The sequence below is a fragment of the Tetrao urogallus genome (genome assembly GCF_951394365.1).
Source record: "Tetrao urogallus genome assembly, chromosome: 12".
NCBI classification, from domain to species: domain Eukaryota; kingdom Metazoa; phylum Chordata; class Aves; order Galliformes; family Phasianidae; genus Tetrao; species Tetrao urogallus.
Window position 1 is genome coordinate 17,585,391 of NC_136825.1, and position 27,792 is coordinate 17,613,182.

The following is a 27,792-nucleotide window of genomic DNA, read 5'->3' on the forward strand; positions in this document are numbered from 1 at the left end:
CCCAGCCACACTCGTGTAGGCGAGCTGGGAGATGCTGCACAAAGGAGGCTGGAGGTGTAGAAGCCAAGTATGTTTATTAGGTAGATCTGCTGATTCTAAGCCAGTCTTGCAGCAGGGACTCAGCTTGTTGCCTGTGTGATGGGGGCTGGCGGGGGCCCTTCTGCAAGCTGTGCCTATCCTGTCCTTACCCACCCTGGTGGCTGCCCCGGCACCATGAGTGCTATCTTGCTTATATGGAGTCCTGTATAAAAAAGAGGCTATGACACCACGGCCTGAAGAGTCTAAAGATAGCTTGCTAGCATTGAGGGCTTGCTCACACGCCGTAATCCACGAGTGTGATGTTAATGAGCTGGCAGCATGGTTAATTATCCATCCACTAGTGGGAAGTGACAAGACTGAAGTGTAATTAATCACTGCTCCCAAAACAAAAAAAGCCCAAACATTTGGAGTGGAAGAGAGTGCCAACCCATCCACCTGAGCTGTTGTTCTTGCTCCTTCTCATAGATACCCAGCTCGGAGTCCTTTACTCCCCTTCATGCCAGCTTCTGGTGGATACAAGCATGGAGAGAAGCTGGTCATCACCTCCTTCAGTTCTTTCTGGGCTCCTTAAGGACTTTGTGGCCCCTCCTCCCTACCTCTGGGCTGGATCTAAGAGCACCCATCTGCTCCGGCTCTCTCTGCTCCTTGTTGCTAGCCCCAACCTTGGTGCTCCCCAGCAGTATGTCATTGATGGAGGTGAGCGTCAGGTTGCTGAAGACCATGTTGAGGTGGTCAATGCCTCGCAGCTCCTGGACATGCACTTTCTGCTTTTGCTGGTTGCGCCATCGCTTGCACAGCTCTGAACTGCGTTTGTTGACAGTGTCGTCCCCATCACCATAAATCATGTCCACAGGGTCCTCGTAAGGAAAACGCTCATCGTATATGTAAGTCTCCACTGTGGGATAGCCTGTGCCATAAAGGCAATATGTGTCCACACCGGGAGGGGGTAATCCCTTCAGCAAGTCCTTCATGTCCTCCCACATGTACCAACCATCCTCCAAGTTGACATCGGTGAAGAACCGCTGGTAGTCCCGGTAGGTGTAATTGTAGGAGGGTGTGGAGATGAAAACATGGTCCTCTGGCCAGGCCAAGCTCGTAGGGAACATCCAGGGGCTGGTGGTGGTCATACGCTGCTCTTCACGCAGCTTGATGTTGGACATAAGTGGGATGCCCTGATTATCACCTGCAGGACAGACAGACCGCACCAAAACACACTCTTGGGCAGCTGAGATCGGACACCTCTTGGCCACTCCTGACTGTCAGCATGCACCTATCAGGACCCTCCTCTCTGACTTCAGTCCTCCAGCTGGAAGAAGAGGCCGAGTGTTGACAAAGCTGGACGGATAATGTCCCTAACCAGCTGAGTCCTGCAAGTCCTACACCTCCACGTATGAGTGAGATGAGCCCAACGGGGCTGATGATATGTTGTCAATCTGCATTCATCCTACAAGCCTGGGTGTTTTTAGTTTTAAGACCATGCAACAATATAATTACCTCAAAAAAATGTCTCTGGCCCATGTGATAACAGGGAAAAATGTGATGACTAAGAGTGATACAAGGCGTCAGATGTTAAAATTTGCAAGCATGTGTTTTTAAATGAATTCCATGCATTTTGGAGGCTCAGCTTGTGACTTGTGGATACTTGGGCTGTCAGCGTTAGGCAAGTGACTGTGGCTTTCTGGACTGAAAAGAGGCTAAGGAGAAACTAGGTGAAGGAAGTTAGAAGCCTGAAAAAAGAAAAGCTTATGGAGGATGGGCTCTGAGATACAGGGAGATGCAAGCAAGTGATGTAGGTCAGTGTGCGTGTCCCTTCAGGGGCCTCAATGTCCTCAGCTGCATAAGGGCTGTACTGCTTGGAGTAAAAGTCCATCTAGCCCACAGCCCTGCACTGTTGGAGGCAGTGCAGCTCCCCAGTTTCTGGGGAGGCAGTGAGAAGAGAGTGAGCGTGGCCCAGACTGCTTTCCTAGCCCCATGACGTGTGGCTGGTACATTACTTTTGCCCAGGATGGGCAGTTCTGATTTCAAGGAGCACCCCTAGCCCTCAGCTGTCTGGCCCCCAGCTCTTCTACCACAGTGTCTGCTCTCCTCATTGCCATTCTTCCATTTCTGCAGGAAAGAAAGAAAATGAAGAAGCCTCTGCACGCAAGGAATCACTCACCTGATGCAAGGACACGCAATGGCTTGACAGATCCTCCCCAAGGGGCCCCCAGCGAGATGAAGCCCCCGATGTACCGATCTTTCCAGGCTTGCTTCTGCTGGAGCAGGAAGTAGAGGACGTTGAGGTTGCCCATGCTGTGCCCAATGAGGAAGACGCGCTGCTGGTACTCATCGTGCATCTCCTCTATCAGTGCCTTCAGGTTCTGGAAGTATTCAGGCTGCTCCTCTGTGGACAAGAGAGACAGCAGCTCTTGGTCAGCTTCACATAGCCCCAGGCCGACACTAAGAGCCTCAGCCAGAGAGGCGTGTGGGCACAGATGCCAGAAATGCCACCGCATACATTCACATGAGAGTGCTATTCACAGCCACAGACGGCCATCCCTGTCCAAGGAATGACGAACCATGCTGAACCACCACACCACTCCTCAGCCTGCTCACTGAGAACCACCCTGCCTCCCTCCCTGCACGTGTGATAAGGCCACAACCCCAGACTTACGGGGACCAACCCTCCAGTCATAGGGGGCTGCCCGAACTGTCTGGTCCCTCACGTAGCCATTGTTCACCAGGTTCTGAACCAGGGTGTGCAGGTAACCTGCAGAGAGAGAACAGGTAGGATTTATGTCTTTGGTCTTCTGTTATCCTTTCTCTGTTCTTATCCTGATCACAGGCTGGAATTTCATCTGCTAAGCTCTGTAGCTTGACTGCTCTGGTCAGAGATTGCAATTCTATGCATCCTGGAGGCATAACACAGCACTTGGAGCTGGAAAGGAATTGTCCTGGGGCCATCATCCTTCACCCAAGTGACCTGGGTTCCATCAGCTCCGCAGGACTGAGCTGGGATGAACCTCACAGATACAGGGGCTGCTCTCTGTTGGGTGATACATGACAGCCCTGGGTACCCTGTGCCTCTCCACGAAGCTGGCTCCTCTCACCTGCCAGTTTACTCTGATCCAGGTACTCCACAGAATAGGTTTTGCCAAAGCCAGGCACACGAATGTGCACCCCGGGAGCGTTGGTCATTTTCCGAGCCGTTCGGTTGTACACCACCCTGTGGAGGGAACAGGACAGAAGGCAGCAGTGGGGTCATATCCTGACCCTGCTGCTCCAGGGAAGGCTGGCAGCATCTGCAGGAGGTGCTGAGGACAGGCTGTCATGAGCACATGGCGGGACAGGGAAAAGGGGAAGGTGTTCAGAAAGTGTTGATGAGAGCTGTGTTCGCAACACATTCCAGGAAGGACGGTTTGTGTGCAGGGTCAGGGCCACAGAGGGAGGAGAGGGGAGGGAGATCCCTGGTAGGTCATTAACCCGGGGAGCTCCTGGGATGGGGGTGAGCGGTACCTGGTGTTATCAATCCAACAGTCAACTCCCACTGGCAGGAACGTGTTGAGGTTGAGCCAGATGGTGAAATAGTCCTCGGTTTTGCGGTAGCACATCCAGTTCACTACATCCGGCTTGTCCAGTTTGGCTTCCAGCTGGTTCCCAAGGCACCCGGGCACTGGGGACATCACAGAAGGAAAAATACAGCCAGGTAGATCTCAGTTTGTGGAGCTGCCTGGCCTCATGCTTCCTTGACCCACAGCCCCCCCTGGGGCTGCCTGGCTAGGGACACCCTAGGAACCTGCAGTTGGTTGCTGCTGGGTGTTGCTGGAGCAGCACTCATGGAGACCAGCCTGCTTATGCCTTGGTTCTCACCAAGCACAGCACATCTTAGGGCACTTGGAGACACAAGTTGGGCACAGAAGGATTGGAATAGTGCTAAAAGTGCATCCTATGGGACCACCAAGCTGCCACCCTCATCCAGCATTGGCCCAAGAGAATGGAGATAACCAGCATGGAGCATCCCAATGTTTCTCCCCAAGGTTGTCTGGGTTTCCCTCCTCCTGTCTGAAGCCACAGGGTTGGTGCCCCTTGGAGCTGCCCAGCCCCACCATATCCAGTGCTCTACTCATCATACCCATCAATTTGTCCACATGCTGATGCCCAAGGCCCGCACACTGCGGGCAGCCTGGTGTGGGGATGCTCTAGTGCATCCCAACTGCCACAGCCACAGCTCCATGGCATGGCAGAGCATTCCCAGGGGTGCAGGTGCATTGTACCACATAAGAGGGGAATGGGGCATGCTGGCTGCCTTGCTCGACCTGCTCCACAGCTCCCTCAAACCTGTGCATATGGGGAAGTTCTAATCCTGCTTTCAACACAGGGTGAGGATCAGCACATCCATGAGAGGATGCTGGCACAGGAGAGCCTGGGCTTCAGCTGGGGAGCTGGACCTACACTGGAAGCAAGCAGAGCAGGTGGCAGTTCTTGGGACAGGAGGTCAGCCCGTGTCCCATGGGGCAGCCCCATGGGGGGCTTCATCCCAAGGGTGCTGGGGGTGGCTGGGTGCCCTCCTCCTGCCTCACCATTCCCCCTGGTACAGCCAGCACCCCAGTGCTTAGCTCTGATCTCTGCCTCACCTCAGAGAGGACACTAGGTAATTATTAAGGGAGTTCCTGTGGGGGCAGAGGGGTTATCATTGGTCCTAAGGGCACTGGGGGTTTCTGGGATACCAGACCCAGGGGGATGGGCTGCACATGAGTGCTGTCTCGACCACCCCACCACCCCAGTCTGGGCACAGGGCATGGGGCAGGGCTGAAGGTGGTATGGAGGCATGGGGCAGGGGCAGGAAAGGGGAGAAAGGGAGGTTTGAGGGGGGTGCTTAGAATGAGGCTGCCTGGGGGTCCGAACAAGCTGCAGGCTCACAGAAGGGCAGTGGAGATGCTCCTGCTGCTGCACGCCATCTTGAGAAGTGGCACAAGGTCACTGGTGCTGTGCCATTCCCTCCCTGGTACGGTGACAGCCTCCTGGCCAACAAGGCTGCAGCCACTGCCTCTCCAACCACACAGTGCCAGAGGCTGTGTGTCTGCCAAACAGTGTGCCAGGCTGCCCTGTGCATCGAGAACTCCACGGGGAAGGGAGTTCATAGGGTCAGTCTTTGGATGTTCTGCTTTTTCTCTTCTCTTTTTAAAAGGGAAAATTCTTCTGAGTCAAGAAAAGGGTGAAAAATAACCCCCCTGCTCAGCACAGTTCTCGTGGCAAAATCCCACGCCAGTGTTGGCAGAAGGAGGCAGATTGCAGCCACACGCTGCCAGCCAACTGCTTGCAAACAACCCCAGTCAGGCGGATGGTGCCATCCCCACCTCCCCAGGTGATGCCCCTGTGCACCTCTCTGTGCACCTCTGATGCAAGGAGAAGCTGCCCACCAGCTCACTGTAGCCCAGGCAAGATTGTCTGCTGTGGGTCAGATGCCCTGCAACAGCAGAGGATGAATTAACTGGAAAAAGCACAGGGCAAGCTGCAGCGGACCAAGAGTTGGTAGTTTTCATTCCACTGGAACAGAAGCAGCAGCAGTATGGAGCTGCAATCCAGAGGCTGTTGCAACCCCTATCCCCTCCATCAGCAGAGCCCATAAGCAAGGCAAAACCTGAACCCCACCTCAGCTGTGCTGGGGGATTTCAGAACCCCTTTTGCTTTCTTCTGGAGTGAGCATGGCAGCCCATGCACCCTCAGAGCTCCTACATGGTAGGACACACAGATACTGCAAAGCGTCCTGGACTCACCAGGCAGCTGTCACCTTACCGAGCACCACGGGTGGTGTCCTGTTGGTTGGGGGTGCCTCTGGGGTGGTGGTGGGTGGAAAGAGCACGTTGAAGAGCCAAAACTGGGACGTGGGCTGCAGGATTAGCAGCAGCAGCAGCGTCAGCAGCGTGAGCCCAGCGTCCGTCCTCCCCATGGCCAGCTTGGCTGGGCTCCCTCCAGCAAACGGAGCAAACGGGCTTTTATATCTTAGGCAGGTCCAGGAGCCCGGGCTGCAGGGGAGGGGAGAGCTGCAAGGGGCTGGCCGGGATGGGGAGGAGGGACTGGGAGGGACAAAGGCCCGGCCTTGCAAATGTGCCATCCCCTGTGAACGCTGCGGTGGCCGGAGACACTTTGTACCCTCAGAGATCTGCCCACGGGTGGCCAAAGCCATTGATGTCTTTGGTCAGTGAGCACAGCATGCCTGCAGCAGGTGATGCTGGTGGCGGACACAGCAGGCTCCCTGCAAAACCACGGCCGTGCCTTGGGTCAGAAGGGAGGTTGCCGCATCCACAGCGCAGAGCACTGAGCCCGCTGTGATCGCTGCCGGCCCCCTGCTTGGGTTGTGTTCTCCCCGTGTTCCGACAGCTGAGGGCAGGGCTGCAGCTGTGAGTTCGCAGCACCCCCCTGGTTGCCCCTGTGGTGGAGGCGATGTGGGGCCTCAGTGGGCCGTCTTGAGCATCTCCCAGAGGCCCAAACGCGAGCCTGGATAGCTCAGTTGGGAGAGCATCAGACTTTTAATCTGAGGGTCCAGGGTTCAAGCCCCTGTTCAGGCGAAGCTTTTATCCTTTAAGCGCGACGGAGGGCAGCCGGAGCAACGCTACCCTGCGCAACGCAGGGCGCAGCCTGGCCCACGCGCTGCCTGCTGACTGTTTTCCCTCTCGGGCGCTCTACAGAGGAGGAGCTCGTGGCAGACGCTGAGAAGCCTCCTGCTGCCCCCTCTCTGCATCTCTGCAGCTCTTCACCAACGACTCGCCTCTGCTCAAACATCCTGCCAAAACAGGACTTCTCTGCAGGACCTGCTCGCTTCCGTCCTTAGCCAGAACGGAGCTCAGCACACCGCAGACTGGAAAAGGGCTGGCTCCCTGGACGCGTGTCCGTGGGTTGGAACTGGGGGGACTCCGCACCACCATCAAGGCTGGAGAACAACTCAGGGCACTGGTGGAGCTGAGCTCCTGAACCTGCTGGGGCAGCCCAAGGTGAGAGCAGGGAGCTGGACGTCTGGTGACTTGGTCCGCTTAGACTGTGTCCCTACCTGGGGGGGTCTCAGTCTCCCCTGGGGCAATCTTATCAGTCTGCACTGTCCTCAGCCACTGATAGTGATTATAATATCATTATTATCTTATTTGATCTTCCTTCTGGGTTGTCCTTGTTCCTCAATGGCCCCTCCTGGGGTGGCTTCATCTCTAGGAACCACCATGGGCTGTCCATCCTGCAGTGACCCTATCCATCAGATTGTCCCATGGGTTGGCATGGACAAGTCCAGAATTTGAGACAAAGCATTGTCTTCACCTCCCTTGTTCTGCACCCTTCTCAGTCCTTCTCCTTCACCCCTCAGGAAGGTTTGGTTTTCAACCTGCACATGCGTTAGTTGTTATTCTTCATTGTTCTTCAGATGGGCTTAATAGACTTATTCCCAGAACCGACTTTCTGGGGAGGGGGAGAAAAGAGGGATGATGAAATTGTCTTTTTCCCTTTCTGTGTCTCAGCTGTGTAAAAGTGGGATGGGTCAGCCTCTTTTCCCAGGTAACAGGGATAGGACAAGAGGTCATGGCCTCCACTTGCACCAGGGCAGGTTCAGGTTGGATATTCCTAAGGCAAACGAGCCATTTTGCCCTCAATTTCCATATCCAGCCCCTTCCCTTCTGACCGTACGATCTCAGATGAGAAGGAAGAACCTGGGCAGCAGCCCACCACGGAAATCCATCCCCTCCCACAGCCATGGCACAGCTCTTGGCCCAGAGCAGAACCCCTCGCCCACGTTCTACTCCTCATTCTGTTCTCTTTCTGAAGTGGATAAGGGATGAAGAAAAATATCAGCCTGCAGCCAAAAGCCTCCCTCTTCCCTTCCCGTGCACTTGTGGCTCCTTCACCAGCTGAGCCTTGAGTGACTCCCCAGCGGGACCTGTGAGACACCTTGCATTTCTTTCCTGAAAGCTGCTGTGAGCTCTGCACAGCTGTCAGAAGAGGGCACTAAGACGAAGGAAACCGTGTTTCAATGGGCTGCAGGCTTGTGAAGAGCAAAAAGCCCTTCCTCCAAGTGGAGGCCCTCTGGTGCAGCGCAGAGCTCTCCGTGTGCCTTCGGGAATGTGGGAAAAGGCTGATGGAAGGGGTCTGCAAAGGCACTGGCAGAAGATGTCTGTGCTAGCATGGGATCCTCTCTGACCATTAGACCCGTGAGCAAGAAACATCCTTGTAAAGCACGGCCAGATTCTTTGAAGTGCAGAGCGGCACCAGATAGCCAGAGACATCCTGAGGCAGCCTCAATAAGGGGAAGGCCAAAACACTAGTGGTCATCCGGAGAGGTGAAGAAATGGACTGGAAAAGGAAAGGCAGCTTTAGAAAGCAGGAACTGGCAGCTGCTATCGGCTGTTCCAACAAGAGGAACGGACAGATGAACAGGAAAAATGAAAAATGGTCAGAGAGAATAGAAAATGCCCTTGTCTCCTGGCTGTCCCAAGGGAAAAAGAGAAATTAGTAACAGCCATTGTCTGCTCCCAATGGTGGTGTCATGCACCGCTGATGTCCGCAGTACAAAAACGACTTGCTTTCTTCCCAAAATGCAGCCCCTCTCTCCAAGGAATCCCTGTGCACAAATGTTTCCACAAGGTCTTCTGACAGGACCTGAATCCCTCATTGGGTAAGAGGCAGCCTGAGCCTGGATCCTGTCTCAAAGTCTTGGTGAAGACTGTGAAAATTGTACTTGAAACAAGAGCAAGAGGGCGGCTCACATACTGCACATATACTGCAATCATTGTTTACAGTCACAAGTTTGTTAGCACACTGCCACAAGTCAATGTAGCAACAAAGAGATCACTGTCAAAATCCAAGGCTTGGCCAGCATCTCACCAGGCCATAACTTTCCCTTCCCAGTTCAGGAAGGTCCCGCTGTCCTTCTCAGAGAGCTTGGAGAACACCTTCAGCATCCCTCCTACGCTCTCATCCACTGTCACTCGGGACTGCAGGGGCAGAGGGAGAAAAATGGCTGTGTGCCCAAGGGCCCAGCCGATCCAGGAGCCTTCAATACACAGGGAGCTCCACATTCCCACTATAAGGGATTCTTCCAAACCTTGGCCAGAAACGCTCTTACCTTATCTTCTAATGTGCCTCCCATGTCTGTTTTGACCCAGCCGGGATGGAGAGCAACACAGAGGATGCCATGGTCCCGGTACCCCATGGACTGGCACCTGGTGAGCATGTTGAGAGCAGCCTGTGGGAGACAGCACAGGGATCAGGTGGGGATGAGAAGGTGCAGCACAGGGACCCCACAGTGGTCTTCCCATGCAGATGCCCAGTCCCAAAAAGGATCTGTATTGACATGGCCCTTTGTGGTTGAGCCTGGGGCCAGGCGTGGGAGTGTGTTATGAGGGGTAACCAGCGACTGACAGCACCTTGCTGCAACGATATGAGAGCGCTTGTCCGTACTGCCACAGATAGAGGTCCTGAATGGATCCAGCAGTGCTGGACATGTTGATGATGGCTGCCTTGCTGCAGCTCAACCCTGAGCCCGGCTTCCCTTGGGCTGCCTTCTTCAGAAGAGGCAGGAACGCCTGTGGAGAAGGGAGAAGTGAAGGTCTGGATGATGGCAAGGTGAACATGAGGCAGCAGATGGCCTGGAGCCAAAAGGGCTGACTGTGTCCTGGGATGCCCCAGGCACAGCCCTGCTGATGGGCGAGGGGAGAACTCACCTCGAGCACTGGGTTGGGTGCCACAGTGTAAGAAGGACATAGAACTATAACTGAGCACCCAAAGGAGGGCTGTGAGATGGGGAGGGGTCTGAGGGCACTGTGCAAGGAGAGCTGAGGGCACTGGGTCTGCTCAGCACAGAGCAGAGGAGGCTGAGGGGAGGTCTCATGGCAGCTGCAGCCCCTTGTGGCCTACAGCCCCTCATGACCTATGGCATACAACTCCTCACAGGGAGCAGAGGGGCAGAGCTCTTGGGACAGCAACAGGACCCAAAAAACAGCGTGGAGCTGCGAAAGGGGAATGTTGGGTAGGGATTAGGGAAAGGTTCTGCACCAGAGGATGGCAGGCATGGCACAGCTCTCCAGGGCAGTGCGCATGGCCCTGAGCTGCTGGAGCTCTGGGAGAGCTGGGGCACTGCTATCGGCCATAGGGTTTGACTTTCAGGTGGGGCCATGTGGAGCAAGGGGTTGGAGCTGATGATTCCCATGGGTCTTCTTCAAATTTGGGATTCTGATAATTTTATAATTCCTTCCACAGCAGCAGTGTTGGCACCAGCCCCACTGGCAGCTGCCTTCCTCTTCCTCCTGCTCCAGATTCCAGCTCCTCAGCACCTGATCCACAACTTTTCAGAGCATCTCAGGAGCACCACGCGTGACATCAGCACAAGAGCAAAGCAGCGCTCCGTCCCACGGGCCCCTTACTTTTTCCACTGGGGAAATGCAGAGACACAGAGCAGAATGTTCCCAGTGTAGGTGAGCACATTACCTGGCTGAGCACCAGAGGTGCAATGGTGTTGGTAGTGAACACATGGAGCATGTCGTCTAGTGTCTCAGTGTCAAGTGAGTTGTTATTTCCTATCCCAGCATTGTTGATGAGGAGGTTCAGCCCCGAGCCCTTGAGGCGCTCCCCGACGCTGGCTGCGGCCGCCTTGATGCTGGCGGGATCGGTGACTTCTGCAGAGGCGAGGTGGGGAGGTGAGCGCCCGCTGCCCTCGGTGTCTGCCAGCAGGCACAGTGCTGGGACAGAGCCCTGCACCAGGGATGGGGGAGGACGCCGTGCTGGCAGAGCAGGGAGCCCAGGGAGGCAGCCTTGTGCTCCAGCTGTGTCACCTACCGAGCGGGACAGTGACCAGGTTGGGGTGCTTGGAGGCCAACTTCTGCAGCTCCTGTAGAAGACAGCTGATGTGAGCCTTGTGTCGCACTCTGAGCTGCTCAGCCAACGCAGCCCTTTGCCTGCAGCCCTGGGGCACACGGTGCCAGGCAGTGGCAGCAGCTCCCTTCTTGATCCCAGGGCACCCCATGCACACCTCATCCCATGGCCATCACACTCTGCCTCTCGTGTCCCTGGGGCCGGGGCTGCAGCTCCCTGGTGGAGACCCTCCCACATCCCCACTCCTGCAGCAGCCCTGCTGTCCCCCTCCTCAGCTCCAGCCTCACCTGCGCTCGCTGTCCCTTGGGGTCCCGGCAGCCTGCAAAGATCCACTCAGGTGGGTTTGGCAATGCCAGCAGGTGCTGGACAAAGCCCAGGCCGATTCCCCGGTTGGCCCCAGTCACCAGGGCGGAGCGGACACGCAGCTCTCCCATGTTGCTTCTCCTGCTTCTGCTCAGCGCACGTTGTTTGCTCAGTGCCCAAATGCTTCTTATAGCTTGCTGAACTTCCACCCCACCCACACAGAGCTGCGCACACCTTCGGTTCTGTATTCAGTATCTCCAGCTCTTTGACCTGTCCAGGGAAAAGCTCCTGGCTGGGAGCCAGCCTTGCAACGGGCAGAAATGACTTTGCTTTTTATGGTAAACTGTTCTGATAAGGTATATGGAAGGTGTGTGCTCCTTCAGGGTGTCTGGTCGAGGCCTTTTTGCTGTGCCTCGTGGGATATATGAAGAAAGAGAGAAAGGCATCAAGACTGTGCAGGGACACATCGGACCTAAAAAGGGATAGGGATGTGTTTGTGCAAAGCCATCCTGGACAATTATAGACCTGAGTGAGGAAATGCAAGAGTGAGATAGCTTGTTCCATCAAGTGTAGCTCATAGAGCATCGTCCTGATCTTGGAAGCAGGGAACGTTATGGAGCAGATCATCCTGAGTGCCATCATATGGCACACAGGGGACCATCAAATGATCAACAGTCTTCCAGTGTCTTTTTATGGGGTTGGGTCCTGCCTGACTGAACCCAGTCTTGTTCTGTGACAAGATAACCCGCTTAGTAGACAAAGGAAAGGCTGTGGATGGCGGTAGACTGGATTTTAGTAATTTTACACCTTCTCCAATTGCAAGACATTCCACAAGGATGGGTGCCACGTCTTGCACCTGGATCACAACAACCCCGTGCAGTGTTATGTGGTCGGGGAAGAGCGGCTGGAAGGTGCCTGGTAGAGAAGAACCTGGATGTGCTGGATGAGGCAGAATGTGCTCAGATGGGCAAGAAGGCCAACGGCTTCCTGACCTGCACTGGAAATAGTCTGGCCAAGAGGACTAAGGAAGTGACCGTCGCATTGCATGTGGCACTGGTGAGACTGCATCTCCAATGCTGGGCTCAGTTTTGGGCCCCTGACTGCCAGAAGGATCTTGAGTTGCCGGAGTGAGTGCAGAGAAGGGCAGTGCAGCAGATGCAGGAGTTGTGAGGAGACACCGAGGGCATGGGGCTTGTTTGGTTTGGAGAAGAGGAGACTGAGGTGAGACCTCATAGCTCCCTACGGCTCCCTGAAAGGGTGCAACAGGGAGGAGGTGTCGGTCTCTTTTGTGAGGTGCGGAGCAATAGCACATGAGTGGGAGCAGCTGCCAGTTGTGTCAGGAAGTTCCTGTTGGACGTTGGGAAGAATGTCTTCATGGAGAATTTTTGTCAAACAGTGCAACGGCCTGACCAGGAAAGCGGTGGATTCCCCATGCCTGAGATATTAAGGAGAGGTGTGGAGGTGGCTCTTGGGCACACAGTTTAGCGATGGGGTTCTGAAATCAGGTTGGACTTGTGAACTTGAAGGTCTTCTCCAACAACAGTGATTCCCATATCCCTTATCCTGAGTCCAACTTCCTCCTTGTCTCTGATTCCTAGGCAGTGAAGGACATAGGGACGCAGGGGCTGCGCTGTAGAAATCGATGTGACTGCCAAAGCGGCCTGCATTGGGTGGTGCCACGGGTGCTGGAAGCCCGCATACTGCCATACTGTGTCAGCAAGGTGAGGGGGCAGGGGATGATTTGCTGATGTTTGCCCATGGAGGGTGGATCAGGGGACCCTCCACCTGCCCTAGGACACCCATCTCGTTCACGGTACTTGAAGTGCAAGCACTCAGATGGCCAGCTCTTGCTTTCTGCAGAGCAAAGCCCCATTTCCCACCTCCACAGCCCTTCTTACTGGAAAATATCTCCCTCTTGCCCAGAAGCACCCAGCAGCCCCTGCCCGCCCATGGCTACGGGCAGCATCTTCTTCCTGTTTCCCAGCCTATGCGTGGTGACGCACAGCCCTTCACTCCATCTCTGCCTTACTCCGTGTCCCCAACCACCTGTTCCCTCATGGGGAGCCCTTCCTGGACGCATCCTGTGCTCCCACTGCACTCGTGCTTCCCCAGCCCTGGGCAGCCCACCTCATGAAGATGGACAGTGGCCCAAAGCCCTTGACTCCAGGGACGGACATTTCCAGCAGTGACAGCTGTCACTGGAGGGGACATCTGTCAGCGGCTGTGGCTGGGAGCAGTCTGTTCTGATGCTCATGGGTGAGAAGTGGGAGCGTGTGGGAAGGGGCTGCCCTGTATGGGCTGTCAGTGTGCATCAGAACTGTTGTGGTCACAGAGTCAGCAGCCTTGCTGTTGTCAGATATGGTTTTATGGAGGGGGAAGGCAGCAGCAGAGGGGCCACTGCCAGGATCCAGGCACGAGGCCGGGCCAGCACCTCACCAGGCCACAACGTTCCCTTCCCAGTCCAGGTAGGACCCGCTGTCCTTCTCGGAGAGCTTGGAGAGCACCTTCAGCATCCCTCCTACGCTCGCGTCCACCGTCACGGGGGCCTGCAGGGCAGAGGGAGAAACGCAGGCGTGTGTGCCCAAGGGCTGCCCAGGCTGTGCCCTGGAGCCCGGCTGCGGGAAGGCAGCGGCCGGGCTGAGGGGGAAGCAGAGCCCTGGGAGGAGGGTGAGAGCTGGGAAGGCGGGCGGCGGGGCTGCCAGGAGCCGGGGCTGGCGCTGCGCAGGGGTCCCAGGGCAGGGAGAGCTGCCATGGTGCTGACGGAGCAGCCCCCTGAGGGGGTCTTGGTGCAGGGCTCCGGGAGACAGCAGCCTCCGTGGGAGACCAGCACAGGCTGTGGATGGACCCAACGTGGGGAAGCTCCTACCATTTGTCCGCCTGCATTCCCCATGTCTGTCTGCACCCAGCCAGGATGGAAAGCGACGCAGAGGATGCCGTGTTCGCGGTACCCCATGGACTGGCACCTGGTGAGCATGTTGAGAGCAGCCTGTGGGAGACAGCACAGGGATCAGGTGGGGATGAGAAGGTGCAGCATGGGGACACGTGCAGATCCCATGGCCAGGGTTTGCAGATCCGTCCCAGCATGGTCCTCTGCAGTGCGGCTTGGGACCAGTAACAGGAATGTGAAGTGAGAGGAGGCCAGTGACTGACTGAAGCTCTGTCACAGTGGACAGAGGTGCAAGAGACTGACAGAGATGACACTGGAGGGATTATGCAGTCATTTGCTGAGAAGTTTGGGCTCATATCCAACACATACCTTGCTGCACCGGTAAGACACGCAGTGAGCAATGTCCCATAAATACATTTCTTCGATGGAACCCGCAATGCTGGAAATGTTGACGATGGCTGCCTTGCTGCAGCTCATCCCCGAGCCCGTGCTGCCCTGGGCTGCCTTCTTCAGCAGAGGCAGGAACGCCTGTGGGGAAGGGAAGGAGCAGCATGCACAGAGGAGGCTCACTGGAAGAGCATATTTCCTTCCATATGTGGTGCATCAGAACCAGAGAATCAGAGAGCAGTTGTTATTGGCAGATATCTCTGTAGATCCCCTGGTGCAGCCACCCGCACTCAAGCAGAGCCACCCAGAGCCTATTGCCCAAGACCTTGTTCAGGGGCTTCTGGGGATCTCCAGTGAGGGACACCGGACAACCTCTGTGATCAGCCCATGCAACGCCCAGCCACCCTCCAGCGCTGAACAAAGTCAGAGAGCAAATTCTTGTTCTTCAGGCTTAAATCATGATACTTTGCTCTCTGGCATGGGCTCGCAGACCTGGGCTGTTATCATTTTGCACTAAGTGGCCCTAGGCTCCAAAGTGCCAAGGTCTTCTGCTTGCTGCCTGGTCTCAGTCAAGTCTGAAAAACGTGGAAGCTCTGAGCACAGCCTTCAGACAGCAAGAGACCAGACTGAGACCTAAAGAACACTGGTCTGGACACAAAGGCAAGGACTCTGAAGGTGGAAAATCGAGGAGGGTCCAATCCCAATGGCCCCTTCTTTCCTCCGTGAAAGATCTCAGGGATGCAGTACAGGGATGTTCCTGGAGCTGTGGGTGAAAACTCACCTGGCTCAGCAATAGAGGTGCAGTGGTGTTGGTCATGTACACCTCAGCCATGTCCTTCAGTGTTTCATTGTCAAGCGTGTTTGGCCTTACGATCCCAGCGTTGTTGATGAGGAGGTTCAGCCCCGAGCCCTTGAGGCGCTCCCCGACGCTGGCTGCGGCCGCCTTGATGCTGGCGGGATCGGTGACTTCTGCAGAGGCGAGGTGGGGAGGTGAGCGCCCGCTGCCCTCGGTGTCTGCCAGCAGGCACAGTGCTGGGACAGAGCCCTGCACCAGGGATGGGGGAGGACGCCGTGCTGGCAGAGCAGGGAGCCCAGGGAGGCAGCCTTGTGCTCCAGCTGTGTCACCTACCGAGCGGGACAGTGACCACGTTGGGGTGCTTGGAGGCCAACTTCTGCAGCTCCTGTAGAAGACAGCTGATGTGAGCCTTGTGTCGCACTCTGAGCTGCTCAGCCAACGCAGCCCTTTGCCTCCAGCCCTGGGGCACACGGTGCCAGGCAGTGGCAGCAGCTCCCTTCTTGATCCCAGGGCACCCCATGCACACCCCATCCCATGGCCATCACACTCTGCCTCTCGTGTCCCTGGGGCCGGGGCTGCAGCTCCCTGGTGGAGACCCTCCCACATCCCCACTCCTGCAGCAGCCCTGCTGTCCCCCTCCTCAGCTCCAGCCTCACCTGCGCTCGCTGTCCCTTGGGGTCCCGGCAGCCTGCAAAGATCCACTCAGGTGGGTTTGGCAATGCCAGCAGGTGCTGGACAAAGCCCAGGCCGATTCCCCGGTTGGCCCCAGTCACCAGGGCGGAGCGGACACGCAGCTCTCCCATGTTGCTTCTCCTGCTTCTGCTCAGCGCACGTTGTTTGCTCAGTGCCCAAATGCTTCTTATAGCTTGCTGAACTTCCACCCCACCCACACAGAGCTGCGCACACCTTCGGTTCTGTATTCAGTATCTCCAGCTCTTTGACCTGTCCAGGGAAAAGCTCCTGGCTGGGAGCCAGCCTTGCAACGGGCAGAAATGACTTTGCTTTTTATGGTAAACTGTTCTGATAAGGTATATGGAAGGTGTGTGCTCCTTCAGGGTGTCTGGTCGAGGCCTTTTTGCTGTGCCTCGTGGGATATATGAAGAAAGAGAGAAAGGCATCAAGACTGTGCAGGGACACATCGGACCTAAAAAGGGATAGGGATGTGTTTGTGCAAAGCCATCCTGGACAATTATAGACCTGAGTGAGGAAATGCAAGAGTGAGATAGCTTGTTCCATCAAGTGTAGCTCATAGAGCATCGTCCTGATCTTGGAAGCAGGGAACGTTATGGAGCAGATCATCCTGAGTGCCATCATATGGCACACAGGGGACCATCAAATGATCAACAGTCTTCCAGTGTCTTTTTATGGGGTTGGGTCCTGCCTGACTGAACCCAGTCTTGTTCTGTGACAAGATAACCCGCTTAGTAGACAAAGGAAAGGCTGTGGATGGCGGTAGACTGGATTTTAGTAATTTTACACCTTCTCCAATTGCAAGACATTCCACAAGGATGGGTGCCACGTCTTGCACCTGGATCACAACAACCCCGTGCAGTGTTATGTGGTCGGGGAAGAGCGGCTGGAAGGTGCCTGGTAGAGAAGAACCTGGATGTGCTGGATGAGGCAGAATGTGCTCAGATGGGCAAGAAGGCCAACGGCTTCCTGACCTGCACTGGAAATAGTCTGGCCAAGAGGACTAAGGAAGTGACCGTCGCATTGCATGTGGCACTGGTGAGACTGCATCTCCAATGCTGGGCTCAGTTTTGGGCCCCTGACTGCCAGAAGGATCTTGAGTTGCCGGAGTGAGTGCAGAGAAGGGCAGTGCAGCAGATGCAGGAGTTGTGAGGAGACACCGAGGGCATGGGGCTTGTTTGGTTTGGAGAAGAGGAGACTGAGGTGAGACCTCATAGCTCCCTACGGCTCCCTGAAAGGGTGCAACAGGGAGGAGGTGTCGGTCTCTTTTGTGAGGTGCGGAGCAATAGCACATGAGTGGGAGCAGCTGCCAGTTGTGTCAGGAAGTTCCTGTTGGACGTTGGGAAGAATGTCTTCATGGAGAATTTTTGTCAAACAGTGCAACGGCCTGACCAGGAAAGCGGTGGATTCCCCATGCCTGAGATATTAAGGAGAGGTGTGGAGGTGGCTCTTGGGCACACAGTTTAGCGATGGGGTTCTGAAATCAGGTTGGACTTGTGAACTTGAAGGTCTTCTCCAACAACAGTGATTCCCATATCCCTTATCCTGAGTCCAACTTCCTCCTTGTCTCTGATTCCTAGGCAGTGAAGGACATAGGGACGCAGGGGCTGCGCTGTAGAAATCGATGTGACTGCCAAAGCGGCCTGCATTGGGTGGTGCCACGGGTGCTGGAAGCCCGCATACTGCCATACTGTGTCAGCAAGGTGAGGGGGCAGGGGATGATTTGCTGATGTTTGCCCATGGAGGGTGGATCAGGGGACCCTCCACCTGCCCTAGGACACCCATCTCGTTCACGGTACTTGAAGTGCAAGCACTCAGATGGCCAGCTCTTGCTTTCTGCAGAGCAAAGCCCCATTTCCCACCTCCACAGCCCTTCTTACTGGAAAATATCTCCCTCTTGCCCAGAAGCACCCAGCAGCCCCTGCCCGCCCATGGCTACGGGCAGCATCTTCTTTCTGTTTCCCAGCCTATGCGTGGTGACGCACAGCCCTTCACTCCATCTCTGCCTTACTCCGTGTCCCCAACCACCTGTTCCCTCATGGGGAGCCCTTCCTGGACGCATCCTGTGCTCCCACTGCACTCGTGCTTCCCCAGCCCTGGGCAGCCCACCTCATGAAGATGGACAGTGGCCCAAAGCCCTTGACTCCAGGGACGGACATTTCCAGCAGTGACAGCTGTCACTGGAGGGGACATCTGTCAGCGGCTGTGGCTGGGAGCAGTCTGTTCTGATGCTCATGGGTGAGAAGTGGGAGCGTGTGGGAAGGGGCTGCCCTGTATGGGCTGTCAGTGTGCATCAGAACTGTTGTGGTCACAGAGTCAGCAGCCTTGCTGTTGTCAGATATGGTTTTATGGAGGGGGAAGGCAGCAGCAGAGGGGCCACTGCCAGGATCCAGGCACGAGGCCGGGCCAGCACCTCACCAGGCCACAACGTTCCCTTCCCAGTCCAGGTAGGACCCGCTGTCCTTCTCGGAGAGCTTGGAGAGCACCTTCAGCATCCCTCCTACGCTCGCGTCCACCGTCACGGGGGCCTGCAGGGCAGAGGGAGAAACGCAGGCGTGTGTGCCCAAGGGCTGCCCAGGCTGTGCCCTGGAGCCCGGCTGCGGGAAGGCAGCGGCCGGGCTGAGGGGGAAGCAGAGCCCTGGGAGGAGGGTGAGAGCTGGGAAGGCGGGCGGCGGGGCTGCCAGGAGCCGGGGCTGGCGCTGCGCAGGGGTCCCAGGGCAGGGAGAGCTGCCATGGTGCTGACGGAGCAGCCCCCTGAGGGGGTCTTGGTGCAGGGCTCCGGGAGACAGCAGCCTCCGTGGGAGACCAGCACAGGCTGTGGATGGACCCAACGTGGGGAAGCTCCTACCATTTGTCCGCCTGCATTCCCCATGTCTGTCTGCACCCAGCCAGGATGGAAAGCGACGCAGAGGATGCCGTGTTCGCGGTACCCCATGGACTGGCACCTGGTGAGCATGTTGAGAGCAGCCTGTGGGAGACAGCACAGGGATCAGGTGGGGATGAGAAGGTGCAGCATGGGGACACGTGCAGATCCCATGGCCAGGGTTTGCAGATCCGTCCCAGCATGGTCCTCTGCAGTGCGGCTTGGGACCAGTAACAGGAATGTGAAGTGAGAGGAGGCCAGTGACTGACTGAAGCTCTGTCACAGTGGACAGAGGTGCAAGAGACTGACAGAGATGACACTGGAGGGATTATGCAGTCATTTGCTGAGAAGTTTGGGCTCATATCCAACACATACCTTGCTGCACCGGTAAGACACGCAGTGAGCAATGTCCCATAAATACATTTCTTCGATGGAACCCGCAATGCTGGAAATGTTGACGATGGCTGCCTTGCTGCAGCTCATCCCCGAGCCCGTGCTGCCCTGGGCTGCCTTCTTCAGCAGAGGCAGGAACGCCTGTGGGGAAGGGAAGGAGCAGCATGCACAGAGGAGGCTCACTGGAAGAGCATATTTCCTTCCATATGTGGTGCATCAGAACCAGAGAATCAGAGAGCAGTTGTTATTGGCAGATATCTCTGTAGATCCCCTGGTGCAGCCACCCGCACTCAAGCAGAGCCACCCAGAGCCTATTGCCCAAGACCTTGTTCAGGGGCTTCTGGGGATCTCCAGTGAGGGACACCGGACAACCTCTGTGATCAGCCCATGCAACGCCCAGCCACCCTCCAGCGCTGAACAAAGTCAGAGAGCAAATTCTTGTTCTTCAGGCTCAAATCATGATACTTTGCTCTCTGGCATGGGCTCGCAGGCCTGGGCTGTTATCATTTTGCACTAAGTGGCCCTAGGCTCCAAAGTGCCAAGGTCTTCTGCTTGCTGCCTGGTCTCAGTCAAGTCTGAAAAACGTGGAAGCTCTGAGCACAGCCCTCAGACAGCAAGAGACCAGACTGAGACCTAAAGAACACTGGTCTGGACACAAAGGCAAGGACTCTGAAGGTGGAAAATAGAGGAGGGTCCAATCCCAATGGCCCCTTCTTTCCTCCGTGAAAGATCTCAGGGATGCAGTACAGGGATGTTCCTGGAGCTGTGGGTGAAAACTCACCTGGCTCAGCAATAGAGGTGCAGTGGTGTTGGTCATGTACACCTCAGCCATGTCCTTCAGTGTTTCATTGTCAAGCGTGTTTGGCCTTACGATCCCAGCGTTGTTGATGAGGAGGTTCAGCCCCGAGCCCTTGAGGCGCTCCCCGACGCTGGCTGCGGCCGCCTTGATGCTGGCGGGATCGGTGACTTCTGCAGAGGCGAGGTGGGGAGGTGAGCGCCCGCTGCCCTCGGTGTCTGCCAGCAGGCACAGTGCTGGGACAGAGCCCTGCACCAGGGATGGGGGAGGACGCCGTGCTGGCAGAGCAGGGAGCCCAGGGAGGCAGCCTTGTGCTCCAGCTGTGTCACCTACCGAGCGGGACAGTGACCACGTTGGGGTGCTTGGAGGCCAACTTCTGCAGCTCCTGTAGAAGACAGCTGATGTGAGCCTTGTGTCGCACTCTGAGCTGCTCGGCCATCACCAGCCCTTTGCCTGCAGCCCTGGGGCACACGGTGCCAGGCAGTGGCACCAGCTCCCTTCTTGATCCCAATGAGCTGTGGGCACACCGTTGCTTGCATCCCGCCCCAGTTCTTCTGTGCCTGAGGTCCAGGGCTGCAGCTCCCTGGTGGAGACCCTCCCACATCCCCACTCCTGCAGCAGCCCTGCTGTCCCCCTCCTCAGCTCCAGCCTCACCTGCGCTCGCTGTCCCTTGGGGTCCCGGCAGCCTGCAAAGACCCACTCAGGTGGGTTTGGCAATGCCAGCAGGTGCTGGACAAAGCCCAGGCCGATTCCCCGGTTGGCCCCAGTCACCAGAGCGGAGCAGACACTCAGCTTTCCCATGTTGCTTCTCCTGCTTCTGCTCCAGCTCACGTTGTTTGCTCAGTGCCCAAATGCTTCTTATAGCTTCCTGAACTTCCACCCCATGCACACAGAGCTTGCGCAAACCCTCGGATCACTGTTTAATCTCTGCAGCTCTTTGAAATGACAGGGACACAGCTCCTGGCTGGGAGCTAGCCTTACAAAGGGCAAAAATGGCTTTGCTTTTTAAGGCAAAGTGCTGGTTAGGAGTTTGGAAGGTGAGTTTGTATGTGGTGAAATAGCGCCTGGTCCAGGCCCTTTTTCCTGTCCCACACAGGATATGGAGAGAGAGAGGCAGCCATAAAGAATGTGCAAGAAACACAAACGTAAAATGTGGCCTTGAAACGTGCAGGGATGTGTTCATGTGAACCCAACTTAATTATGCAGATGGATGAAGGCACGTGAGAAGGCACGTGCATCGAGTGTGCTTCATGGAGCACCTTGATAATTGGAAACTAAGGCAAATGGGGAAGCCAGGAACACAAATACGCCATGGCACAGAATGGAGAAAGCAACCATACAGACCATGACATGAGACATGCCTTGCTGTGGCACTGCTTGGTGGGCCAGTGAGAAAGCAGGGGTGCCATTTTCACCAGGCTCTATTGCAGGGTCTGCAGTGCAAGGATCCTCGTGGTTCTCAGCAGGTGTGGCAATGACACTGCCGAATGTTGAAAGAGACTTTACATCTCTTGGGAGGACCTTGAGGTAATCAAGAATGCAAGTAGTGTTCACCTCTCTGCTCCTATTTGGCAGCTGGGACCTGGAAAGAAGGAGCAGAATGGGTCAGGTAAGTGACTGGCTGCGTGCATGGTGTCTCCATCATGGCTTTGGATTGTGTGATCCTCGAGAGGGCTTTGAGTCGTGGTATGTGGGCAGCAGGTGGAACAGAACTGAGAATGTTGCAGACAACATGGGCCACCCCGCTTAGGATCCAAATTATGGGCACTTATCATCAGGTAGGACCCCAGATTGGTAACGAAAATAATATTCTGCTCCCTGCCCCTGAGAATTTAGATCCTGGCACCCATAGAGTAAAATGGCCTTGGAAGGTGCAGGTAGGACCCAAGTGGTGTGGCCTACTTGCACCTTGGGGGAGACTGTTGGAGGTGGGAGGCTCAGCAGTCCCTCCAGTAACAGGTACATGGCCTACTGATACTGTGGTCAACACTTCTATTTTCATTGCTAAAGGGACCCCCATTGTGTCCCTGTGGCAGATCAGGACACCTCCTTTGGTGCCTTATATCAATATGCACCGCAGACATCCGGCCAGAAGGTGTGGTACAGGCGGCCAGGACGTGCCCAAGCACAAATGAAGTGTTGACCCAGGATAGGAATACGGCCTGTATCTCGCCCTGGAGAGCAGACCTTCCCCTCCTGGTACCTCTGAAACATCTGTATGACTCCCCGTGAGTCTGTGAGCCTTCAGGACCACCGGAAGGAACAAAATGCCATCAAGTGTTCCAGTGTTGCTGTCAGATCACGTACGACACCCAGTGATGGTCTGCGTGGGACTGATGGAACATAGGACAGACCTGCACCTCACGGCCGCATGCCTCCAGTCACATCATCGAGCACTGGCCCATAAAAGAATATCAACATTCACCGATCGTCACACATCTTGAATTTTACCAACATGCGTCACGATGCAAATTGTATAGGCGTCGCAGTATATCGGATCTCTGTATTAGGAAAACCTCACCCTTTAGTCAACCTGATCATCGGTTCACGCCGTGAAGAGGTGGAGTGTATGGGAACTGCTGAATCGTGGCCTGAACTTCTGACTGATCACCTGGGTGAGCCATGAGCCAGCCAGAGGAGCACAGCTGAAGGCAATTCTCCAGTGCTGCAGGAAGAGATGGAGCCTGGTTGCAGCCCTCCTAGACCTATTTAAGAGCTGGCTACGAGAGGGGAAGGAACTCTTCTGGAGATCTGCTCCACGTGAGATTCTTATGTGAGCCCATGGTATGGTGAGTGTCCTTTTCTGCTCTAGTATAATAATTACATAGGCCAAGCTCTGGAATATATCATATTGTCTGTATGTTCATTGACTGTACACATAGTATGTGGGCAGCAGGTAGAACAGGACTGAGCTGGTGGAGCTGAGGTGTTCTGGGAAGCAAGCTGTCTGGATGGATTGCCCCGTATTTAAACTGCTTTTCATGGGAGTAGGGGAGGGAGCTGTATGCAATGGGGAAGGCCCGGGAAATGCTGTCATTATAGAAAAATAATGGGGAAAAATCCTCAGATTCTTCTTACAGGATCTTGCGAGCGCTCTTCCTAGAAGGTAATGTCGCTAATAGCCTGTCTGAAGTGCCTTTACACCCCTAAAGCATGCGGCCTTGCTGATAAGCAGGAGAAGCTGGAAGCCATGGTGCAATTAGAAAAGTGCAACCCAGCTGTGGTCACAGATGAGGTATAATTCACGTGGCTGGAGCGCAGCCACTGAGGGCTACAAGTTTTTCAGAAGAGATGGGCAGGGAGAGACGGGTGGGGGAATTGGCCTCTGTGTTAGTGGGTTGGAAGCGTGTGAGGAGCAGCCACCATCAGGTTGTGAGCTGATGGGTGACAAACAGGGACCAGACAATAAAGGACAGCTAGCGGACAGGGTCTGCTACAAATTGACTGAGTGGGGTGATGTGGTGGAGGATTTCAAGCACCCAGACCTCTGCTGGGAAAGCAACAGGGCAGGATGCAAAAAATCCCAAAGAGGCCTGGAGTGTGTAGAGGGTGCCTTCCTGGCCTGGGTGTTTGGCAAAGCAGTCCTAAAAGAAGCCTTTTGGGACGTGGTTGTCACCAACACAGAGGAGGTCATTCAGGAGCTGAAGGTGGGAGGTGCTCTGGGCTGTGGTGGCCATGCTTCCTGGGAGAGTCTGTGATGTAGAGGAGGACGGGCCTCGCAGAAAGCAAAGTCAGGACCCCGAGCGTCATGAGAGCGAAGTTTGGGCTACGTAAAGAATTACTGGGTGAGATCCCTGGGATTATGACCTTACTGGCAAAGGAGCGGAGGAAAACCGGCCAGTCTTCAGGACCAGTTTGCAGAGAGCACAAGAGCTCTGTGTCCCCCGTGCAGGAAAACAAGCAGAGGAGGCAGGAAGCCAGCAGGATGGGGCAAGGACCTGCTGATCAGACTGAGAGAAAAGAAGGACGTGTATGGATCCACTGCAACACCTTGGAGATGGGTGGTGGCCCCAGTCACTTTCCCTCCTGCAGGGAACATTTCCAGCTATGAGAGCTGACTCTTATTGAGATACTTGAAAGTGACAGTGCTTGGGAGCAGAGGATAGTGATGCAGAAAGATGAGGAGTGGAACACCCCTGGGAAGTGGCTGCCCTCCATGGGCTCCAAGCATGGAGCAGAGGCTGTTGTAGATAGAGATGGAGACAAGAGCATTGCTGTTGTCAGACATGGGTTTATTGAAGGGGAAGCAGAGATCAGTCAGCAGCAGAGGGGCCACTGCCAGGATCCAGGCACGAGGCCAGGCCAGCACCTCACCAGGCCACAACGTTCCCTTCCCAGTCCAGGTAGGACCCGCTGTCCTTCTCGGAGAGCTTGGAGAGCACCTTCAGCATCCCTCCTACGCTCGCGTCCACCGTCACGGGGGGCTGCAGGGCAGAGGGAGAAACGCAGGCGTGTGTGCCCAAGGGCTGCCCAGGCTGTGCCCTGGAGCCCGGCTGCGGGAAGGCAGCGGCCGGGCTGAGGGGGAAGCAGAGCCCTGGGAGGAGGGTGAGAGCTGGGAAGGCGGGCGGCGGGGCTGCCAGGAGCCGGGGCTGGCGCTGCGCAGGGGTCCCAGGGCAGGGAGAGCTGCCATGGTGCTGACGGAGCAGCCCCCTGAGGGGGTCTTGGTGCAGGGCTCCGGGAGACAGCAGCCTCCGTGGGAGACCAGCACAGGCTGTGGATGGACCCAACGTGGGGAAGCTCTTACCATGGGTCCAGCTGCATTCCCCATGTCTGTTTGCACCCATCCGGGATGGAAAGAGACGCAGAGGATGCCGTGTTCGCGGTACCCCATGGACTGGCACCTGGTGAGCATGTTGAGAGCAGCCTGTGGGAGACAGCACAGGGATCAGGTGAGAACTGGGGTAATGTGCTGTGAGAGAGGTGTAGGGACTGTCAGGAGCTCAGCCACAGCAGAGAGATGCAGACACTTTCAGAGATGATATACTCAAGGGGTCCTGAGGTCATTAACTGAGAGGAAAATGATCATAAATGAACATACCTTGCTGCAGTGATAACTGACAGATTGTACAACTTCCATTGAAATGACTTGGTTGATTGAACCGGCACTGCTGGAAATGTTGACAATGGCTGCCTTGCTGCAGCTCATCCCTGAGCCTGGGCTCCGCTGGGCTGCCTTCTTCAGCAGTGGCCGGAATGCCTGTGGGGAGGGGAAGGAGAAACACAGAGGAGGCTCAGTGGGTGAGCACTCTTCCTTCCTTAGCAGGTTATATCAGAGCAACAGGAACATAGAACAGTTGTTGTTTGCAGATATATCTGTGGATCATTTGGTGCAACCTCCCGTACACAAGCAGAGTCACCAAGAGCCCATTGCCCAAGACCACGTCCAGGGACTTTTGAGCATCTCCAAGGAGGGACACTGGACAGTACCAGCAATCAGCCGGTGTCAGCAATCAGCCACCCATCAGTGCTCAGAAGAAAGGCAGAGTGCAAGTTCTTCTTCTCCTGGCTCAGATCATGATACTCTGCTCTCTGGCATGCCCTGTACCTCTGCACTCTTCTCTTATCTTGTGGCCCCAGGCTCCAGAGTGCCAAATGCTTCAGCCTGCCTCCTGGTCCCAACCGGAATGGGCATCTTGTGCTCAGCCCATTTTGCACTGATTTGAACACCTACTCCTGAGAGCAAGGGACCTGAGTGGGACCTGAAATGTGCAGGACCTGACACCAGGGCAGGAACTCAGCAGGGAGAGAGTAGAGGAGGGCTCTGTCCCACGGGCCCCATCCTTCCTGCATTGAGGACCTCAGGGATGCAGTACAGGGACTTTCCTGGCGCTGTGGGTGAGCACATTACCTGGCTGAGCAGCAGAGGTGCGATGGTGTTGGTCATGTACACCTCAGCCATGTCCTTCAGTGTTTCATTGTCAAGCGTGTTTCCCTTTAAGATCCCAGCGTTGTTGATGAGGAGGTTCAGCCCCGAGCCCTTGAGGCGCTCCCCGACGCTGGCTGCGGCCGCCTTGATGCTGGCGGGATCGGTGACTTCTGCAGAGGCGAGGTGGGGAGGTGAGCGCCCGCTGCCCTCGGTGTCTGCCAGCAGGCACAGTGCTGGGACAGAGCCCTGCACCAGGGATGGGGGAGGACGCCGTGCTGGCAGAGCAGGGAGCCCAGGGAGGCAGCCTTGTGCTCCAGCTGTGTCACCTACCGAGCGGGACGATGACCAGGTTGGGGTGCTTGGAGGCCAACTTCTGCAGCTCCTGTAGAAGACAGCTGATGTGAGCCTTGTGTCGCACTCTGAGCTGCTCAGCCAACGCAGCCCTTTGCCTGCAGCCCTGGGGCACACGGTGCCAGGCAGTGGCAGCAGCTCCCTTCTTGATCCCAGGGCACCCCATGCACACCTCATCCCATGGCCATCACACTCTGCCTCTCGTGTCCCTGGGGCCGGGGCTGCAGCTCCCTGGTGGAGACCCTCCCACATCCCCCCTCCTGCAGCAGCCCTGCTGTCCCCCACCTCCGCTCCAGCCTCACCTGCGCTCGCTGTCCCTTGGGGTCGCGACAAGTTGCAAAGACCCACTCAGGTGGGTTTGGCAATGCCAGCAGGTGCTGGACAAAGCCCAGGCCGATTCCCCGGTTGGCCCCAGTCACCAGAGCGGAGCGGACACGCAGCTCTCCCATGTTGCTTCTCCTGCTTCTGCTCCTGCTCACATTTGTTCAGCACCCTGATGCTTCTTATAGCATTCTGAACTTCCACCCCACCCACACAGGGCTTGCGCAAACTGTTGGCTGTGGGACAACTTATCACGTTCTTTGTACAGTCATGGATGAAGTTGCCAGCTGGGAGCCAGCCTATCCAAGTGACAAATGGCTCTTTGCATTTTAATTATAGTCTGGCTGTCTGGTGATGCCTGACCCCCTAAATCAGAAGCCAGCTGCAGCCCTGGCCAGGAGAAGCCTTGCTGTGTGCGGACAGTGGAAGCAGCAAGTGGGAAGGAGACACGATGCCCCGTGGGTCTGCAGGACTTCCACTGAGCTGCTGCACCTGCATCACAAGCCAGATGGGTGTAGCAGATCGCAGCCATGCATCAACCAGTCTGAGGTGATCTCTTCCCCTTTCCCTGTCTGTCGCAGTCAGATTGTTGCTCAGATGGCCACAAGTTGGTGTTTTCTGCTTTCCTTTCTTGCAAGCAAATGGCCCAGCACTGGTATTTGTGTTGGCGGACTCATGCTGTGTTGAGAGGGTTGTCAAACATTGGAATGGGCTGACCAGGAAAGCGGTGGATTCCCCATCACTGAGTTATGAAGGAGATGTGTGAATGGGACACTTGGGGACGCAGTTTAGTGATGGGATTTGGTAACTCAGGCTGGACTTGTGAACTTGAAGGTCAAAACCTTCCATACCCTGAGTCAAAACTCCGTCCTGGTTGGTCAACTCAGCTCTCTGCCCACCCTGGGCCACAGCGGTCATTCAGGTCCTTGTCCCGTTCAGCAGACACACGCGATGGTGGAGCAGAGCGTGCCGGACGTCGCTGTGGCTCTGGGCAGCCTGGTGAAGGAGACAGCCGTCCACAAGGGACCTCTGGCACGTTCCTCCACTGGGAAGGCAACTGCTTGCCCAGGGGACGCCAGCTGAGCCCCCATGTCACCAGCACCCACCCAGGGACATAGGCAGCACTCCGCAGTGTATGGGAATTGCTGAATCATGCCTGAACCTCTGATTGATCACCTGAGGCGAGCAATGAGTCACTGCTGGGAGCACAGGTGAAGGCATTCACCTGTGCTACTGGAAGGGGTGGAGCCTGGCTGCACCTCTCCCAGAGCCA

At 56.0% G+C, this 27,792-nt stretch overlaps 4 protein-coding genes across 6 annotated transcripts; all 4 read right to left on the reverse strand.

Annotated features, from left to right (window-relative positions):
- Positions 1-587: 587 nt before the first annotated feature.
- On the reverse strand, positions 588-5,968 carry LCAT (lecithin-cholesterol acyltransferase; the record flags this gene model as incomplete). The annotated part of the gene is made up of 6 exons (XM_079541359.1): positions 588-1,222; positions 2,198-2,422; positions 2,693-2,788; positions 3,129-3,244; positions 3,535-3,691; positions 5,815-5,968. The coding sequence occupies 6 exons, from the start codon at positions 5,966-5,968 to the stop codon at positions 588-590; spliced, it is 1,383 nt and encodes a 460-aa protein (XP_079397485.1).
- A 2,908-nt stretch (positions 5,969-8,876) lies between these two features.
- Positions 8,877-11,300, reverse strand: LOC306951138 (C-signal-like; the record flags this gene model as incomplete). Its single annotated transcript, XM_079541568.1, has 6 exons — positions 8,877-8,990; positions 9,122-9,241; positions 9,423-9,581; positions 10,483-10,670; positions 10,831-10,882; positions 11,154-11,300. 6 exons carry the CDS (start codon positions 11,298-11,300, stop codon positions 8,877-8,879), a joined length of 780 nt encoding a protein of 259 aa, XP_079397694.1.
- Positions 11,301-13,601: 2,301 nt separating this feature from the next.
- Positions 13,602-16,042, reverse strand: LOC306951141 (C-signal-like; the record flags this gene model as incomplete). Its single annotated transcript, XM_079541573.1, has 6 exons — positions 13,602-13,715; positions 14,036-14,155; positions 14,426-14,584; positions 15,225-15,412; positions 15,573-15,624; positions 15,896-16,042. 6 exons carry the CDS (start codon positions 16,040-16,042, stop codon positions 13,602-13,604), a joined length of 780 nt encoding a protein of 259 aa, XP_079397699.1.
- A 2,301-nt stretch (positions 16,043-18,343) lies between these two features.
- LOC306951139 (C-signal-like) lies at positions 18,344-26,647 on the reverse strand (the record flags this gene model as incomplete). Of its 3 annotated transcripts, none has more annotated exons than XM_079541569.1 (6): positions 18,344-18,457; positions 18,778-18,897; positions 19,168-19,326; positions 19,967-20,154; positions 20,315-20,366; positions 20,636-20,782. In XM_079541569.1, the coding sequence occupies 6 exons, from the start codon at positions 20,780-20,782 to the stop codon at positions 18,344-18,346; spliced, it is 780 nt and encodes a 259-aa protein (XP_079397695.1). The 3 variants fall into 3 exon arrangements, with proteins under 3 accessions (XP_079397695.1, XP_079397697.1, XP_079397696.1); XM_079541570.1 differs by lacking the exons at positions 18,344-18,457; positions 18,778-18,897; positions 19,168-19,326; ... (1 more) ...; positions 20,315-20,366; positions 20,636-20,782 and adding exons at positions 24,292-24,405; positions 24,726-24,845; positions 25,020-25,178; ... (1 more) ...; positions 26,178-26,229; positions 26,501-26,647; XM_079541571.1 differs by lacking the exons at positions 19,967-20,154; positions 20,315-20,366; positions 20,636-20,782 and adding an exon at positions 25,830-25,880.
- Positions 26,648-27,792: the final 1,145 nt, after the last annotated feature.